This window comes from Hemiscyllium ocellatum, chromosome 24 (genome assembly GCF_020745735.1).
Source record: "Hemiscyllium ocellatum isolate sHemOce1 chromosome 24, sHemOce1.pat.X.cur, whole genome shotgun sequence".
NCBI classification, from domain to species: domain Eukaryota; kingdom Metazoa; phylum Chordata; class Chondrichthyes; order Orectolobiformes; family Hemiscylliidae; genus Hemiscyllium; species Hemiscyllium ocellatum.
The window spans coordinates 48,998,622-49,018,825 of NC_083424.1; the positions used below are offsets into that span (position 1 = coordinate 48,998,622).

The following is a 20,204-nucleotide window of genomic DNA, read 5'->3' on the forward strand; positions in this document are numbered from 1 at the left end:
GAAACTATGCTGAGAACTCCTGCAATGACATCTCAGACTGAGATGATTGACCTTCAATGGCAACAACCACCTTCCTTTGTGCCATAGAAGACAAAGCCAGATTTCCATTGATTCAAAATTAGTGAAAAGAAACATCATGGATGAATTAACAACAGTCTAGAGATTAATAAACTATAAATAAACATAGTAAACTATGTTTACTATAAATATTTAGTATATGCATATAAATGAAGAGTGCACATGTGTGAGAGTATGAAACAGAGAGTGACTTGAAGGGGTTTGGTACAGAGAATGAAATGATGAAAGCACCTACCCAAGAAAACTTCCAAAATCTGACTCATTGACTGAATAATACAGAGTAAGGAAAGGTGACAGTAATCAAATCACATGGACAAAGAACGAAAAGATGTTAAATGCAAGGTAGTAATCATGGAAGCGTAACATGACATTTCGATGCAACCATAAAATTGAAGTAGAGATACATAAAAACTAAACTATGTTTTTTGACCAAATCAGCTGGCTGTGAAAAATTGGCCTTGACAGTTTGAATGATGGTATTAGACTCAAAATTAGCTGTTCAAGAAGAATGATTAATGACAGAATTTTAATGCACATAAGTATTGAAGTTGATAGGAACAAAACTATAACATTCAGAATTCACAAGAAAATATTCTTGGTTGGTTGGGTTTGGAAATTTAGGTGGTAACAAGTCAGGTAAAGAACAATGTGGTGAGAGGATGTGAAAGAATGGGAATCGTGCGCAGATGAAGTATGGGGCACACCAGACACCAGCCTTGGGTGTGGAAAAGACACTGAAATGTACAGATAAACAAAATTTTCAACTATTGTTATCCCTTAGAACAACATGCGTCCTTCCTACAGCTCCATCCTAATTTCCATAATCAGCTTTCCCTTTCTGCCACAGCACCAAATTAATCATGAGTGATGAATAACATTCTCTCAATTATGGCTACAGTTTCTGTGTACACAGCATTTAGCATACAATGAAACATTCAAACTCAAAGCAACAGCAAATGCAAATAGTATGAATTTAAATCAGACATCAGGGAAGGGAGGGAAACAATATGATGGAGCAAATTATTCCACTCCAAAATCAAATTAACCTGTGTGTAAGCAAGGTGGCTCACTCAAGTTCCATTTAACAGCGCTCAGTTACAATCAGTTAGAATTCTGGTTGCACACAACCAGAGTTGGAATTCAGATCGCAAAGTCTCATTATAAAATGCTTTTAGGAATGGCTTACTTAGTTTGAAACAAACTGTGAATAGCTTTTACCTTGACACTGTAAAGAGACTGAAGTCAAAATATCAGTGCTTTGTGCAAGTAGTCAAACAAACGTATTGTCAAGATTCCTGAAACATACATTTGCCATGCGAGCTGTCTCTGCAGAAGGATCATTTCCTTGCTATGAACTAGAAGACGCCACTGGCAGTGCCTCTTTAATCACAGATATTGTAATATTGTTTATGTGTCATGCAATCCAGGAAATGAAAGAGCAGACACACTAATAGTTCATTCAAACATGTGTTCTGTTAAAGTGCCAACTGGGACCAGAAGCAGCAACTAGAATTCTATGGCTCTATGCAGCAGCACTTCAATACTTTACCATTGCAGCAGAGCACATCGCTCCAGCAGGATCCTACTTACTATCATACATGCATCTGCACCTGAAATAATTTATTTGAGAAAGCTTTATTATTGGTTCAGTGGTTGTGTACTGCGGATTCTGAGAGATAGAATTTACATGTATTTGGAGAGGCAAGACTGATTAAGGATAGTCAGCATGGCCTTGCACATGGGAAATCATGTCTCAAACTTGTAGTTTTTTTGAGGACATGTCCAAAACAATAAATGGGCATAAAACAGTAAATATTGTGTACGTGGACTTTAGTGAAGCCTATAACAAGGGTCTGCATGATAGACTGGTTAGTAAAGTTAGATCACATGAAATTTGGGAGATCTTGCCAATTAGATACAAAATTGGCTTGACAGTAGGAGACAGAGGGCGGTAGTGGTGGACTGGAGGCCTGTGACCAGTGATGTTCTGCAGGGATTGGTGCTTGGTCCACTGCTGTTTGTCATTTATATAAACAATTGGGATGAGAATTTAGGAGGCATGATTAATACGTTTGCAGATGACACCAAAATTGATGGTATAGCAGACAGTGAAGGAGGTAATTGAAGATTACATAGGGATTTTGATCAATTGGGCCAATGAGCTGAGGAGCAGCAGATAGAGTCTAATTTGGAGAAATAACAGGTATTGTATTTTGGTAAAGTGAACTTATGGTAGTTAATGGTAGGGCCCTGGGTGGGTTTTATCAAACAGACACCTAGGACTTTAGATTAGATTAGATTACTTAGATTAGATTAGATTAGATTAGATTACTTACAGTGTGGAAACAGGCCCTTCGGCCCAACAAGTCCACACCGACCCACCGAAGCGCAACCCACCCATACCCTTACATTTACCCCTTACCTAACACTACGGGCAATTTAGCATGGCCAATTCACCTGACCCGCACATCTTTGGACTGTGGGAGGAAACCGGAGCACCTGGAGGAAACCCACGCAGACACGGGGAGAACTTGCAAACTCCACACAGTCAGTCGCCTGAGTCGGGAATTGAACCCGGGTCTCAGGCGCTGTGAGGCAGCAGTGCTAACCACTGCGCCACCGTGCCGCCCACTTTAGATGCATAGTTCTTTGAAAGTTGTGTCACAGGTAGACAGGGTAGTTAAGAAGGTATTTAGCCTTCATTGCTCAGACCACTGAGTATCACGATTGGGATGTCATGTTGAGATTGTACAGAATGCTGGTAAATGGAGTACTGGGTACAGTCCTAGTCGCCTGTAAGAAGGATATTATTAAATGGAGAAAGTTCAGAAAAGATTTACAAGGTTGTTGCTGGGTCTGGAGGACCTTACTGATGAGGACAGGCTGAGACTTTTTTCACTGGAGCACAGGAGGTTGAGGGGTGACCATACAGAGGTTTATAAAATTTTAGATAAGGTAAGTAGCAAAGGCCTTATCCCTAGGGTTGGGGATTTCAAAACGAGAGCGCATATTTTTAAGGTGAGAGGAGAAAGATTTAAAATGGACTTGCAGGGCAATTTTTTAACACACAAAGTATGTGGAATAAATGGCAGAGGGAGTGGTAAATGCAGATACAGATACATTTGAGAGACATTTGGACAGGTCCATGAATAGGCAAGTGTTCAAAGGATTTGGGCCAAATGCAAGCAGTGGAACTAGTTAAATTTGGGAAACTTGGTTGACATGAACAACTTTGACCGAGGCTGTGCTGTAGGATTCTGTGACTCCATGGAAGTTGTGGTACAAAGTGCATCATTGCATTCATGACAGATACTTACACCAACATTGTGCGCAGTTTGAGAAAGTCGTTATGTTCTGGGTTTTCCACTTCAACCACTCCCCATGGATACAGGCGACCTCGGATCTTTTTACCTTTCACTTCAATCAGCTGGTTGGAGCCAATCACAGCAAAGGGAACACTGGCCTAGAAGGAAAGGGATTTATTGATCTGGTGGGCATTCAAACAAGATTAGGCCATTTAGTGCCTTGCAACTATTATTTCAAGAATTTGATTACAACGGATGTTAATTCAATCAACAGTCAAGGTTCTGCAACACTTAATTAATGCACAAGATTTGCCAGTCTGTTTTGAAATACACAATCAGATGAAATTTTCTGATCCTATCAAAACCTCCAACCATATACAATATCAATTAGATAACCCTTTAAATCTTCTACACTCACGGGCATAGTAGGTAAAAATAATGACTGCAGATGCTGGAAACCACATTCTGGATTAGTGGTGCTGGAAAAGCACAGCAGTTCAGGCAGCATCCGAGAAGCAGTAAAATCGATGTTTCAGGCAAAAGCCCTTCATTAGGAATACAGGGCATAGTAGTCTAGTTTATTAAACATGTCCTCATACGTTAGCACTTTAGATCCTGGTATCTCTCTATTGAACCTGCAAAGCACTCCCTCTTGCATGTTTCTACGATGTACAGCATAGTTCAGGACGCAGTACTTAGACTTGATCTAGAGTAGATCTTTTTACAACTCTGGATAGCTTTGAAATATTTATATTTCATTGCCTTTGACATAATGGCAAAACAATCCATTACCCTTTTAAAATATTGCATCCATTTACTAGATTTTGATGACTTTGGTACCTGGGCACCTAAACTTTTCTCCTTACCCCTTGTTTTGAAAGGTTCAGCACTTAAAAACATAACTCATACCTAAAAGAGGAGTAAGTTGTTGTCAGACTGTGCGTATGAAAACTAAAATGAGTAAACCTAGGGAATGACCAGGTTTTCTGACTGAAAGGATCCCAACAATTAATTTCCAACTGTCAAGCAGGAGCTTGATTGATCCACTGTAAATTGTTCTCTACAGGCGAGTTGGTTCCATTCCCATGTGGAATCAGCAACACAATATAAGGATCTGCTTGCCTCAGTGGAACTAACTCAAAAATATAGTTCTACACTGCCCCCAAAGAATCCATTCTCTACACCCAAATGGAACTTTGCTCCACTTCATTCAAATTTGCTTCCCACCTTGACTGGGCCTGTCTGCTTCTACAATATGGTAATTATTTTAGTGTCTCACCTTCAGAATCATGGTCTGCTCCTTGAATTCCTCATCTTCATCAGAATCTGCATCTGGAAGCTGGTAGATTCTGATCCCATGCTCAGTGATCTCATCGAGGATCTATGGAACAAATTACAATTAGAAATCCCAGGGATGGGTCAAATAAGCAGGTTGCAAAATTTCAATTATGCAGATTACTTCAATATTTAACAAGAGAGCTGCAGTTACAGAAGTTGAACAGTAAAACTATTTATTGCTACACATAAGGCTGGCTCATGAGATGACAATAATTGTAGAATCATACAGCATAGAATCATACCATTTAACTCGTAATGCTGGCAAGTTGAAACAGTTTTCAATTAATCTCATGCCTTTCCACAAAGCCCTTACAGGTCTTTGTACTTAAAGCATGTATCCAATTACCTTTTGATAGTTAAAACTAAATCTCCATCTACCAATGTATCCCAGATCATAATCTTACTGCACAACTAAAATTCTCCTCTTTGGTTCTTTTACCAATTATTTTAACTATCTCTTCTGGTTAACAATGGCCCTCATTCCCAATGGGAAGTTTCATTTTATTTACTTTATTGTAGGACCTAACTTTTGAACACCTTTATTAAATCTACCTATAAACTTTTCCTGCATTAAAGGAGAATACAAATTTACCTTCTTCAATCACATTACACAAGCGAAGTACCATATCCTTATAGTAATCTACTCTGCACCCACTCCAAGTCTTTGAAATCATAAAATACGAAGTCCAGAATTGGATAAAATGGGGATAATTTTAAACAGCTCAAAATGGCTCAGGTGGGAATTCCATGCCTTTGGCCCATTATTCTTTAATACCTTTCTGTAACAAACAAATTACCTGAAATTTTGAAATTTAATGTTCCATGCACATTCAAAAAATTATTCATATTTTGAAATTTTCTGTCACCCTCCTTATGGTTGTCATGTGCTCTGAAAGAGAGAGTTTGCTGACTTGAGGAAAGTGACATTAGATGGCTTGATTCGAGCAACAACTCATGCTCATTACAAAAAAATTGGTCTTCCTATTTGTGACCACTATGGAACTGAAAAAAATTGATACTGAAACCTCTCTAAACAGTTCACAAGGTAAAATGTTTGCATTGTAATTTCTTTTGGCTGCACACACTCAGCTCACTACCGCCCTTTCATGGGGAAATAGAGATGTGCAATAAAAGCTGCCAGCCAGTGACAGCCAAGTCTCATGAGTGAATTTAAAAACAAAACTTTCCATAAATAATTACAAAATCCATTTCTTCTCAGAAGTTTTGTTTTGTTTGGGGACCTTCATATTATTTTTCCACTTCTTCCTTTTCTGCATCTCACATTCCTAGGATGAAGAGGCATATCTACTAAAGTCTTACCAGCAGATTCCCTATACTCCCTCTGGGTAATAATGGAGGCAACTTATAACCCTCCTTCCTTACTCATGCACCTAACCCAACTGGTCATGGAAAATCCTGGCCAAAAACTTAGCCTATCTAAAACAGTAGACCGAATGTTCATACATTAGCAAAGACATTGTGCTGAACCTTCATAAATCACTGGTTAGTTCTCAACTGCAGAACTAGCCCTGAGGCTATCTTCAGAATGTATTTCATAAGTCTTTCGGGTAGGTCTGTTGATGGCAAGAATGAAGGGTGGACTTAGGAGCTAGACACCTACAGGCAAGAGGTCCAAAATATGATGCAGTAACTGCAAGATCTTTTCACTTTTCTCTCTAGGTTTCCTGCCTGATTTGGGGAGGATGGCTGCTTGCTGTATTTCCAAATAGAGGGAAACACAGCTAACTGTGGTTGAAACTGGAAACACTGTGAAACTGAAGATACACAGCCTCACCACATTCTGGAATGACTGTAAATACCTCAGTGGATTGGTTGCCTACCCCTTATCCTGCACCTGTTAAAACCAGAAATTGAAGTGGGCTATGTTTCTCTTTCAGAACTTTACTTTTTGAAACTCCCATTTTATAGTAGTCACAAATATAAGAGTTGTTACTCTGCTATTAAGCTTCCAATGTCACATTTCTCAAATCAGCAAAATCTCTATTTCAGAGCACATGACAATCATAAAGAGGGCTACAAAAATATCAATGTGAATAATCTTTTTGAATGTATATGGATATTAAATTTCAAAATTTCATGTAAATGTTTGCCACACAAAACGTATTATACAGGAGAACATTATTTTTGGTGATATTTAGTTTTGAATGAAATACATGATCTTTTTTTAAATGAAGTGTATTCTTGATCCTTTTCCTTGGTCAATTATCTTTATATCCATCTGGAATTGGAATCTGAATGCTGTCTTGCAGCTTCTGGTTGCTATAGAGACACATCCAATGAACTTTCTTGTGCTTTTGAATGGTCAAATTATGTAAACAATCCATGCTATACATCTCTATGACTCTATCTCACTGAATGGCAGAATAGACTCGAGGGGTTGAATGGCCTGCTCCTGTTCAGAGAAGAAAAAAAGTGTTCAAGAATTATTGATATTCCAGACTAATTTGATAACCAATCTAACGCACAGAGGTGTGTCAAAAAACTACTACGACCACCAAATGCAAATAACGTTTCATTCTTCCTCAACATTTTGGCAACGGCAAACAACCCAGTCCCACTACTATGAGGAGCACGTTTTATTTTTAGAAGAGAAAAACACGCATTGAAAATGTTTCAAGCAGCTGTAATTATTTCATAATGTTGACAGAAGGAAAAAAACGAATTGCATTTATACAGCTGTGACATCTCTGGTCAGATTAAAGAGGAACAAATGAATTTGTCTGGCTGTGGTTACCAAAACAAATTGCAAGTATCAAGATCTCAAATAACAGTTAATTTTTTTTGACAGCCAATAACAATAGATTGGTTGGAGGCAAAACAAAACTGCAGACGCTGGAATCCAAGGTACACAAGCAGGAGGCTGGAAGAACAGAGCAAGCCAGGCAGCAGGAGAAGACAATATTTTGGGCGTAACCCTTCTTCAGGACTGGGGGTGGGTGTGAGGGGAACTGCAGACAAAGAGGGTGGGTAGTGAGGTGGGAATAGGTGAACACATGTAGAAGATATGACCTGTTTGGTTGATGGAAGGAATGAATCAAGCCGGTTGGTGGCTAAAAGGAAGGGTCAATGAGAGGAATAGAAGGGAGGGGGAGGGACTGGAAAGGGAGTTGGGTGATGGGAGAGGAGGTTATTTGAAATTGGAGAACAATTGATTGGTCAAGATAAATGGAGAACTTTGATCTTTCTTACAAAATGGTTTCACATGAATTCTGAAGTACACCAGGACTACCATCTTGACAGTGAGGTGGCGTTTCCAATATTGCAACATTCAGCAAGTCATACATCATCATATCAGCATAGATTTAATGTTGAGAAAATAAACGTACTGACAGACCTTCTTACTTTGAGGCAAATATGCCAAACAAAATACATCAGAACAGAAAGAGCATCCATGATAAAATGAGAACAATTTCATATCTGAGTAGTGGGTGGGTGATGGGGTTGATATATACGTAGCAGATGTACTGACAGAAAATGGAATGTCTGAAGACTTGAAGGCACCTTCCTGATGCATGTGACTCAAATAACGAGCAGCAAATATCAGTATAGATGAAAGAATATGTCAGGACACTCCATATGTTGAAAACAAATTTTGTAAATTTATATTTTAGCAAATTTTTCCCCAAGACAAATGTGAATAATCCAAAAAGCACAGTGAGGCAGCAAAATAATTTCTAGTTTGAAAACATAATTAAACTGTCTTCAGAAAAAATACATTACTCAAAGGTGCAAACATTTCAGTTACTGTATATATGACCAGCATCAAAATTAATATTTACTTTGACGTTGTGGTACTTCTCAACCAATAGCTGGAATCTAAATATCCTCTATCGACTCGACAGAGATATGATTACATGGAGGAAGATTGAAATCCTAAATTTCAGTAATCAAGGAAGAAAATATCCCAAAGTAGAATACACAGCATTTGGCCCAACTAACGTGTATGGCATTTACACTGTCTACAAATCAATACTAATTAATTTCTGTCAAGGAAACAACTTCATTCTAAACAGAAACATTAAACATTGCCACTTTCACTTTGTTTACAGCCAATATAACTTGACCATTCAAAAGCACAAAAAAGTTCATTGGATATATCACCGTAGCAACTAGAAGCTGCAAGACAGCATTCAGATTCCAGTTCCAGATAGAAAACAACCAAAATAATTGATCTGGGAAAAGGATCAAGAATGTACTTCATTTCTTAAAAATAAATCAGGCATTCAAAACTAGCTATCAGCAAAAATAACAAGACTCACTCATCGTGAATTGAATTTAAAGTTAAATAATTTTCAACTAGTGTACAGGATCCGGCTAATTTTTTCTTGGTATGCCTACCTTATTACATACAATACCAGATTGCTCTCAGCCCAAAGTAGATTTTGTAGGTCTACCACCTCTACTTAGCTGGATCCCCCACTTTAATTTTTAAGGTGACCACCCTTTAATTAATATCAAGCAGGAGTTCCAGTCATCCCCAAGAGGAACTCCTGCCTGTCAGGATTGGAGATCACTAGCAGTATGGCAGGAGACCCTGAAGGAAGGAAAGCAGTGAACACCTTCAGACACAGGCAAGTAGATTTGGGGGTGGGGTTGACAAGAGGAAGATGATAGACACAGGAAGGAAAAGCAGTGGAGAGTCTTTCAATTGAAAAATGGGATATGAAAGGAGGCACTTCACCCCAACCACTTCATTGACGAGCAAGCAGCCAAACTGTAGGCACAGGCTTCTCCTGCATGTTATGAATCAGAGCTACAGAGTGAGGAGGAATTAATTGCCCACTTAAGAGGCCTAATTAGTGCATGGGTGGACACCATATCAGCCATCTCTCCAACACCTTTAAAATGGTGACAGTGAGGGTGCCGATGGTAGGACATGAGGTGTCAACATTCTCACTTATGGGTCCACCCTCCTGCTTCCTGTCTGCAGGTGGTCTGGAAAATTCAATACAGCGTATGTTGCATGTGTGCTGAAATTACTTGAGAGGAAGTGCCTGGAAAATGGATAGAATCCATCAATCAGGTCTTTCCTCCAATACATAGCTTCTGCAGTTTTTCAAGTATTGCCCATTTTGGTTAGGTTTCGTTGAAACATTTAAAAGACTTCGACTGATTGCAGCGTCCAAAAGTGTTGACTTTTCATTCCCTTTTAGGGATGCACATGAATGTTTTGATAGATACCACCTCTGCTCTGACAGGAGACAGTCTGAAATTTATTTCTCAGCACTCAAGTGACATTAAAATTCTCACCCTAAGCTGAATTAGTTTAAGTCAAAGATGACAAGCAGCAGGAATTTATCAGTGGCTGCACTGGGGCATTGGTTATCAATAAAGATATATCCCCTTTTCAAGTCTGAAATGCAGGATTAGACAATGCTGGAATGCTCTCTGGTGCTCCTTATCTTTCCTCGTGTGGAATATGGATCTTCCTGACCTCCCACATGTAAATATACTGTGGGGTCTCACTGGGACACTGGCTTTTGTCTCATTCCAGTTGATATCCCTGCTCAACATCGACTCACACAGCAACATAGCAGCTTCAACCATTGCTGTAATTATACAATTAACACACCCAAAGCAGATAAGACAGAGACCACCAGTACACCAAATCCCAGAAAGAGACAGTGATGTCCATGTACTATACTTGACATCTGCTATCAGTGTAAAACAATCTTTTTCCTGTTTTTGCACTGGATTCAGCACAGCCTGCTACAATGTTCTATACAGAAACTATGTACAGAATGTTGCCAACACACAGATGACCTTGAAACAATTAAAACTGTAGCTCTTCATTCTGACAATAAGCTTCAGCAGCTGTTTTATAATGTAGTAAAAGATAACCTACTGCTGCTCTTCTTGAGCAAGACAATACTGTACAATTCTGCTAACTGAGTCAAATGATTATGTGCAATCTTTCATTTTAAATACATGGATCAGAGCTAGCAAAATTTAATTTCAATTTTCATTAAATTTAAATGGAAAGACAAATTGAGTCATGGGCTGTTTATGGTTGTGGCTGTCATTCAAATCAGGCCATATTATAAACATAAATGAGGAAAGCCATCTGACTCAACTTGGTCTATCCTTCAAGAAAGACTAAAATACTAGCCTCATCATAGCATTCCAGTTGTTTAAAGGATTCAGGAGCACATACCTTGACTACTCTTCTTGGAAATCAGTTTCTCTTCACCTGAATAACAGTCTTGTCTCAGTCCTAAATTGCCTTTTATGAGTGCAACCCTTTGTTCTTTGTCTTAGCTTTAACCTTCTACTTGTAAATAATCTTTCAATTGACGGTTGCCATATCGTGTCTATGTTTGTGTAACTATAAAATATTACGTCAATTGTTTGCCATTACAACTACACATGCCCAAGTTTCTCAAGCCTCTTTGGAATTCAACCCTCTATGATCAGAACTTTCTATTTTATATAACATACAGAAAGGAAGTGTAGGCCATTCAGCCCCTGAAAATTGCTCTGCCAATATGATGATCATGGCTGATCGAATCTCAAACTCAAGATCCAGAAAATGTTTCACACCTTTGCTTCCCAAGAATCTCTCTACTTCTGCCATACAAATACTTAAATAATCTGCTCCCTCCACTTTTTCGTTTCAAGAGTGCTAAAATTTTGTGACTCTTTAAGATAAACTTGTTTTTGCCTCATCTGTTTTAAACGGGCAACACCATGTTTTTAAACAGTGACATCTAGTTCTAGGTTCTCTCCTAAGAGGAAATATCCTCTCCATATCTACACTGTCAAGATACCCCAGGATAATCAATTTTTCAATAAAAGTCATCTGTAACACTTTTAAACTCAGAAAATACAAGCCAGTAAGAAAACATCATTAGACAACCTACTCATTTAAGGTATTAATCTGTAAATTTAGCTCTTAAGCTATGAAACTTTTCTGAACTGATTCCAATACATTTACCTACTTTTTAAATAGTATGGCCAACACTCTACACAGTACTATAAATGTGGTCTCACCAGTTCCCTGTTTAAATTGAGCATCCTTAATGTTGTATTCAATTCCCCTTACAATAAATGATTAGTAGATTCCCTAATTACGTTTCACATCAACATATTTGCAATTCATGAATGAGGACATCTAGATTTTTCTGCATCTCAGAGTTTATAGAGTAATAGAGAGTCAAGGAGCTCCCCAGCATAGAAACAAACCTTTTAGTCCAACTCCTGCAATCTCTCACCATTTAGGTAATACACTTCCATTTTATTCTTGCACCAAAACGGACAACTTCACATTTTCCCACATTATAATCCATTTGCCAGATCTTTGCCCACTCATTTCAAGTATCAAACTCTTTTTGTAGTCTCATACCCTCTTCACAACCAACTTCTGACCTATCTTTGTCTCACTGGCAAATTTGGTAACCAAACCTTCCATCACTTCATCCAAATTATTCATATAAATGTAAATTGCCAAGGTTTCGTGGTACACCTTTTGTCACATTTTGCCAATCTAAAAATGGTCCATTTATATCTACTCTATGCTTCCCATTAACCAACCAATTTTCTATTGATGATAATATGCTAGCCACCTACAGCATGAACTTTCAACTTGCACAATAACCTTTCATCTGATACTATTAAACGCCTTCTGGAAATCTAAGTATAGTCTGTCCTTTGGTTCCCCTTTATCCACAGCAGTGGCACTTCTTCAAAAGAACTCCAAGAGATTGATTAAAGAATCAGTTTCTCTTTCTCAAAACCATGATGACACTGCCTAATTACCCTGAATTTACATAAGTGCCCGATTAGTTATTTAGGGCTAGCTTCAAACAATTAGTCTGTAGTTTCAAGCTTTTGGTCTCTTTTCCCTTATGAAAATAGGAGTCACATTTGTGATCATAAGGTCTTCACTGAATACAGGAAGATTTAGCATGAAGTCAATCAGGATTGGCATTTAATAGCCCGAAACTCCTTCAATTTACTCAGTTCCAATTCTCTGATGACTGTAATTTTATGAGTTCTTCCCTTCTTTCTAATTCCTGATTTCTAACTGCTTTAAGGACAAAACCTGACCCTCAGGAGTGAAGGCTGATGCAAAATATCTGTTCAAGTTACCCATCATTTCTGTATTTTCCATTATTAATTTTCTAGACTACAGGACCAAGGCTCATTTTGTTGAGTCTTTCATTTTTAAAATATTTGATAGAACATTTTACTGCTTTAATATTTCTAGCTAGCTTTTATGTTGTAAAAATTTAACATAGGAAAAATTAATCATTCTTTGCTTTATTAAATATTCTGTCCAATCTTCTGATGTGCCACCTATGTTTGCACAATTATATGCTTTTTCTTTCATTTTGACACCATCTTTAACTTTTGTAGTTAACTATGGTGATGGGTCATCCTTTGGAATTCTTCTTCTTATTTATAGTTATCAAAACTCACAATAGTAGTAAATTCTGGACTTGTTGTAAACAAATGTATGTAACCCATTCTGTTAAAATGTGCTGGGATAGATACTAATCTAGAATTTAGTATGGCGAACTGTTGCAATTACCATTATATTTTCTGACTGTGTAATACCAGCATCTTTGGGATAGGAAACCTCATCTAACTGACATATTAAACAATAACTAATTCCTACTTGGGTTCCCTAAAAGGTTAAAAACCTTGAAGGGGTGAGAAAAAAAAAGGAAAATGGCTTGTTTTTAAAGCAGCAAGTGTCTTTCCTTGAAGTTTTGCAAAATGCACAATGAATTTCAAATGCTTAGTGGGGAGAAAATGTAATTTGACCACAACACGAACATACTTTTGACAAACATTTTCTGACTTGGTCATTGTCGGAAATGCTAACGGTATTGTTGATTGCTGCTCTGCAGTGGTTGAACATTCCCTATGTCCATTCCCTAGTTCCTATTTATCATTTTCTATTTCAACAACATTCAATGAGTATTACTGATACTGGCATTTTATTCCTCCTTTGCATCTCCATATTTTGCCCAACACTTAGCTCCTTAGATTCAACCACTCATCTTGGTTTAGTGTCATTTGCAAATCTCAGCTAACTTCCAAATGCATGTTAAAAACTTCAACTGCAGGAAGTCCTGCACATAGAGTCATAAGAGTTGTACAGCGCAGAAACAGACCCTTCGGTCCAACTCATCCATGCTGACCAGATATCCTAAATTAATCTAGTCCCATATGCCAGCACTTAGCCCATATCCCTCTAAAGCGTTCCTATTCATATACCCATCCATATGCCTTTTAAATGCCCAGTATATTCAGCCTCTCCCTACTGCTCAAACCCTCCAAACCTGGCAGCATCCTCGTAAATTTTTTCTGAACACTTTCAAGTTTCAAAACATCCTCCCTATAGAAGGGAAACCAAAATTGCATACAATATTCCAAAGGTGGCCTAACCAATGTGCTGTACAGCCATAACATGACCTCCCAACTCCTACACTCAGTGCTCTGACCAATAAAGGAAAGCATACCAAATGGTATGCCTCAAGGAGCTATGAACCTCTCTTTGTTCGGCACCACTCCCCAAGACCTGACCATTAAAGTTTATAAGTCCTGCCCTGATTTGCCTTTCCAAACTGCAGCATCTACACATTTATCTAAATTAAATTCCATCTGCTACTCCTTGGCCCATCTGATCAAAATCCTGTTGTACACTGAAATAACTTTCTTTGCTGTCCACTACACCTCCCAAGTTTGGCAAACATAACAGGTCATTTACTAGATTTCCAACAAAGATCTCTTGGATATCTGACTCAACATGCGCCCCAGAGAGATAACCACCAATAGAGGACCCTTCAGCTAATTTCTTTTCTCTCCAAATGTTAAACTTGAAATTATAAGAATTCAGTTTATAATCAGGTTTCCAAGAAGGCCTTTTGCCACATAATTTTTGGATGTCAGGGTTCAGTATGCCAAAATGGTTTCCACAACAAATGTAGAAAATAAATTTCCTCAAAAGGTCAAGAGTTTGAACAGGATTTTACACTACTGGATCGGTATGAATTATCTAAGAAGTTATTTCTCCAGAGATATAGCATATTACTGTATCAGATTTAAATAATTTACACTGGCAAAGGAAAGGATTGTGACATATAAAGAGAAAATGCTGAAGAATATCACCAAGTGTGGCAGTATTTCTAGAGAGAGAAAAACAGAAGTAGTGTTCTGAATAAGAGTCATATCACACAAAATGTTAACTCTATTTCTCTCCCCACAGATGGTGCCAGGCCTGTTGTGTTTCTCCTACATTTTCAGTTTCTATTTCGGATTTCCAGTATCCTCAGTATTATACCATTATTTGTCGGTTATGACATAGTTAGCCTCAGCTGGTCTCATCCTGGATTCATTAAACCATTTGTTGGCGAGATAACTTTATAGAGTCAGAGTTGTGAATACTATTCCTAACTCGTCCAAAACTGATAAAATTCTCATTTAATGAATGTGGACACAGATTCCAAACCACATTTTGAACCGAGTTTTTCAACTATAGGCAGTCAAAAACATAGCTCAAAGTAGCTCACAAATACTCAGTTTGAATGTTAAAGTTAGGTTTTTGGCAGAAAGTGCCCTGTGAATGTTAGAATACTTCAGTCAGCATCACTGATAATACTTTCACACTTCACAGTCATGAGTCACTGAAACACTGCTGATGCAAGGAGCGTAGACAGTTCAGGAAAGGCTTTCATGCAGTCAAAGTACATCTTGAAACAGGGACAAAATGTTCTATAAAAAAAAACAAAATGCCAGTCTTCAAAGTGAAAATCTAGCTGTCAACAGCAAATAATTTTGCAGATTATCACAGATCTCAAATAACATATTTTGCGAACTAAAATGTAAAGTGAACATTGGTTTTCAGGTAATGTTTGGACAGGAAGAATTCTTTGAGATGCAGCAACACAAGGTTCAGAACATTAATTTACTAACAGCAACTTACATGCATAGATAATACAGCAGTTGTGAACTCCCAGTGACTGTTCGCAAAATAGGTAAACACTGGAACTCGCCATTGCTGTAACAAGTTTAATGCTAAGAAGAATAGATGTCAAAGATCCAAGCAGCATGTGTAAAATGCTTAGTTTATTACAGTTAACTTTTATTATTCCTTAGCAAGTTCAACTTATCAATGCTATAATGAGTACTCTTGTTATCACAATGGAATGAAACCAGAACCAAAATGGAAAGGTTCCAACCTATTGAAAAAAAAACTGAAAGAAAATTCTGCAATAATTTCAAGGCAACAATCACATCAAAGTGCATAACAAGCTCATATTAAATGATGAAAATATGTATGCTTTTTTCCAAAAGCAGCATGGAATATGGATGACTTGCCTTGACTCAAGATGGAGTCCAAGAGGTCAAGTGACTTTTTGCTGACTTCTATACAGGCAAAGGCTAATGTGGAAGCCCTTCTTTTGAAGGGACATTTAGGATGCAAGATCACATGTGGAACTCACGTGTCCTATGATCTGGATATTAGATTAGATTCCCTACAGTATAGAAACAGGCCCTTCAGCCCAACAAGTCCACACCGACTCTCTGAAGAGTAACCCACCCACACCCATTCCCCTATCCTATATTTACCCCTGACTAATGCACCTAACCTGCACATCTTTGGACTGTGACTTTGGAAGAAACCAGAGTACCTGAAGGAAACCCACACAAACATGGGAAGAATGTGCAAACCCCACACAGACATTCGCTCGAGGCTGGAATTGAGCCAAAGTCCTTGGTGCTGTGAGGCAGCAGTGCTAACCACTGAGCCACCATGCTGCCTAGTAATTTACAGAAATTCACTGCAGACTTGACTGAAAAATTGAAGGTTAACAAACAGAGGCATGGACCAACCATTTTTTCACAAGCAGGTGTGAATGAGTCAATGGCTTATGATAGCAGATCATTTGTGTGGATAATAGAGTATTGAATGTGTAGGCACATGACCAAAACTGGTTTGGGATAACACATTATCCAAGAAACGGTCAGAAGTCGTCAATCTGTGATCACTCAGATAGAATGATCACCAGCATGAAGATAGGAATCATTCCTAAATAGACAGTCAACTTGGGTAGTCAGCAGACAGGAGCATTCATTTTCAACTTCAAGAGTATATTGCTTCCGTACAGGAGCTCAGCCAGAATTTCATATGAAAACCCAGAAACTTTCAAACTTCAGGTAGCTTCAAAATATCCAGGAGAGGGAAATCCTTCAGGTCTGTGACATTTTCATCTTAAAACGGACTGATTAATGACATGTGGCTTGTGTTTTTTTAAACTCTTAATAATCTAAGTTCTTGGGAAGATACTTTTCATGGGTATATGCGTTTGTGTTCGAGGAATATAGTTTCCTTTAATAAAACACATTTCAGTTATTGTGTAAATAAATATTTATTCCTTCGATATTAAACTTACCAGAAAATCTGCTTATGTATATCATATAAAGTAACAACTTAAAAAAGATTTTGAAACACTCCTTTGTAAAGTATATCTTGTCACAAATAAGCAAGAGGCAAGGAAAAAGTGCAGATGCTCTCTCCATTTCTTCCTGTTAAGAACAAGAGTGTCACGTTATCTTACGGAGTTGTCTTGTGTTACAAATTGTGTCACTTACCTCTCGGCAATGTCACACACATTGTAACATTCCAGTACAGAAACACAGAACAAAATCAGCAGGAATGATGTCACAAATAGAGATAGCATTTTAAGGTCAATGACTGAACAGTGCCACTTCCTAACCCAAAATGAATTTCCCCCTTCTGAAACATTCCACATGCAGTCGCAAAATAATTTGTTATTAGGCCTCCAAATTTCAAAGGAAAGGGATGCGGTCCATTTCTTATAGTACAGCATAGCCGCCAGGTACAGGCATGCAAATCACAAATTTCTGCTCCTGAAGAAAAAAAAACACTGCTTGCTACGTGTTAAGCAACTATGACATTCAGTCTAACTATATTCCATTCCAGCAACTGTCTGATAGCTTTCCCAAGGAAAAAAAACATTAAATCGTTGTTGTAGCAATGATCCTTCAGATAACGCCAGCTGAAACAATGCAGGGAAAGCCCCAACAAGGGCTGTTGAAATATTTATTACCGCCGTATCTGCCTTCAGCTTTCCCGAGGAAATACAGATTTACAACACAAGAAAGCCTGTCATTCTCTTTCCGAAACAGTCTATTTAATTCAGTCCCCTCCTCCCCAAAGTCTGACTTCTCACAATTAACTTTCTCATGAGAAACAATAAGTCCAAATATTAGTTTACAGATCACAAAGCTTTTGCTGCAGAATGGCTCCGAAACAAATGTCGATCATTTCTTTGTAAAAGCTCATGCTGTGTATGTTTATTCAAAAATGTGTTTGTGTGTCTCCCTCGTTCCTGTTAAAGCACATGACTATCAGAAGCTGCTTTAATACTCCTACTCAAACACACCAGGGTTCGGAAGGTTCACGACTGATCAGTTTTCTTTATTTGAAAAAGCAGGGTACAGGTGAATAATATAGGAAAGCATCAAGCCTTAAAAGAATTAAACAGGGCTAGATAAATCTGAAAAATAGAAATAGGTGATATCAAATTCAAGTTCTACGAATAAAAATTTTTACTAGGCTCAAGATGGTGAGCAGTTCTTACAATTTTGATTTATAGTAGGAGTCAAACAATTCTTAATTTTGATAATGAGGACATAGGGAGAAGGAATAACATCTTGCATTTGTACAGTATCATGAACTTAGCACACCATCCCTAAGTACTACATAAGATCAAGACAGAAACTAACATGAGACAGTAGGGTAGGAAATCAAAACTTTATTAAAGATGTTTGTTTACAGAATATCTTAAGCAACAGAGGAGGAGAAAGGTGGAAGATCTCTGGAGAATATTTCAGAATTTAGAACCTAAGCAGCTAAAGGCCTAACCACTGATTCATGAAAATTATTAATGTGCAAGGATTTGGACTGATAGTGTGCAGCAGCAGTTTAAAAGATCTACCAGAACGTGGAGCACAGTGGCATTGACATCAGAGAGACAGGCAAGAAAATGTTCCGATGAAAGGGAGAGAGTGGGGAAGGAGGGATTGGCTGAAAGGAATTTCCCATTGGCGAGCGTTTTTCTTACAGCTGTCGAGAAGAGTGGGTGGTAACAAGATACAAAAACAGCATTCAAACATCAGGTGGGCTTGCACTTTTCTCATGGTTCCATTTTTTTTATTTCATACAGACAACTCTAGAAACATTTACTATTTATATTCAATAGTCATATTTGGAGGAGTCTAAATACAGTACTCTAAGTGCAAATAAAATACCTTAATACATTAACAATCTGAAATGTAAATTGTGCTTCTTTTTCCACAAGTATTGCCTGCTGAATGTGTGCAGCATTTTCTGCTTTTATTTCAATTTTTTAAAAAAAAGTATTTGGAACAAAGCAACAAAAGGGCTTTTGAGAAAGTGAAAGTGATCTTCCAATGTGCACATGCAACTTATACCGTTAAATATCAATTACACAGAAAATGACAGAACTGTTGCAGAATTAAAGAATGCATTTAACATAGGATGACATTCTGCCCTCCACGTTCGTGCTAGGTCTCTAAGTACAACTCACCTCATCTCACTGTGCCACCTTTACACCATATATCAACCATTTATTTTATATCAAATAATTATCCAACTTCCTTTGGAAAATTACAATTTAATCTCACTCCATCACATTCAGGAAATGGATTCCAAGTATTAATCAACAGCTGAGTAACGATATTTTTCTTCTTTCATCTTTAGTTCTTTGCCACTCACCTTTAGCTGGTGTACTTGGAATCTCAACCTTTCACCAATGGGAACAGTTTGCCACAAGCAGAATGATTTTATTGAACATCTGCCAAATTTCCTCAACATCCTCTTCTCCAAAGTGGACAGCCCCAATTTATCCAAGCTATCTATGTAACCAAAATCCTCAGTCCTGTACTTTTCTGAAGCCTCTCTGATCCCTCCACGTCCTTCCTAAGTGCAATGGCCAGAGCTGGACAATTACTTCAGCTAGAGCTAAAACCAATCCTTAATAAAGATTCGCCATAAGCCCTTTTACAAATTTCTTGTTCTGTTCCCTTTTGCTAATTACATCTCTCCCATTCTCCGAGATAGGTATTTCTTTCAGGAAATTATTTTTTTTTAAAAAACATAGTTTAGTTTAACCAAAACAGCAGCAAAGCTACTTACTGAATTGACAGATATTTTTTCTTTATTCTGTATCTATGGCATGGGATGAAGTACTTTAGCAGGCCACCTGAACAAACATTGGATAAATCAAATTTGCCCACAGAAGAGCCACAAGCGACTTGCAAGACATGAGTTTGGCCACTTCTAAATTATACTACATGATCTTTATCCTCTAACCAATGCTTAATGTCACAAACAACACTTTCCTTTATTCTAGTGAGTCTTCAGATGCTTTGCAAATCATTGTTTTTTGTTGAGAAAGTTACCAGCTG

General features: G+C 37.9%; 1 protein-coding gene across 2 annotated transcripts in view; it reads right to left on the minus strand.

The window, feature by feature from the left end:
- zgc:63587 (uncharacterized protein LOC393431 homolog) overlaps positions 1 to 20,204 on the minus strand; it is a 128,700-nt gene that overhangs the window by 45,262 nt on the left and 63,234 nt on the right. For both annotated transcript variants that reach the window (XM_060843776.1, XM_060843775.1), the window contains 2 exons: positions 4,663 to 4,764; positions 3,396 to 3,541 (listed from right to left, as the gene is read on the minus strand). In XM_060843776.1, coding sequence (XP_060699759.1) covers positions 3,396 to 3,541; positions 4,663 to 4,764 — 248 coding nt within the window. The remainder of the gene's footprint in view (positions 1 to 3,395; positions 3,542 to 4,662; positions 4,765 to 20,204) is intronic.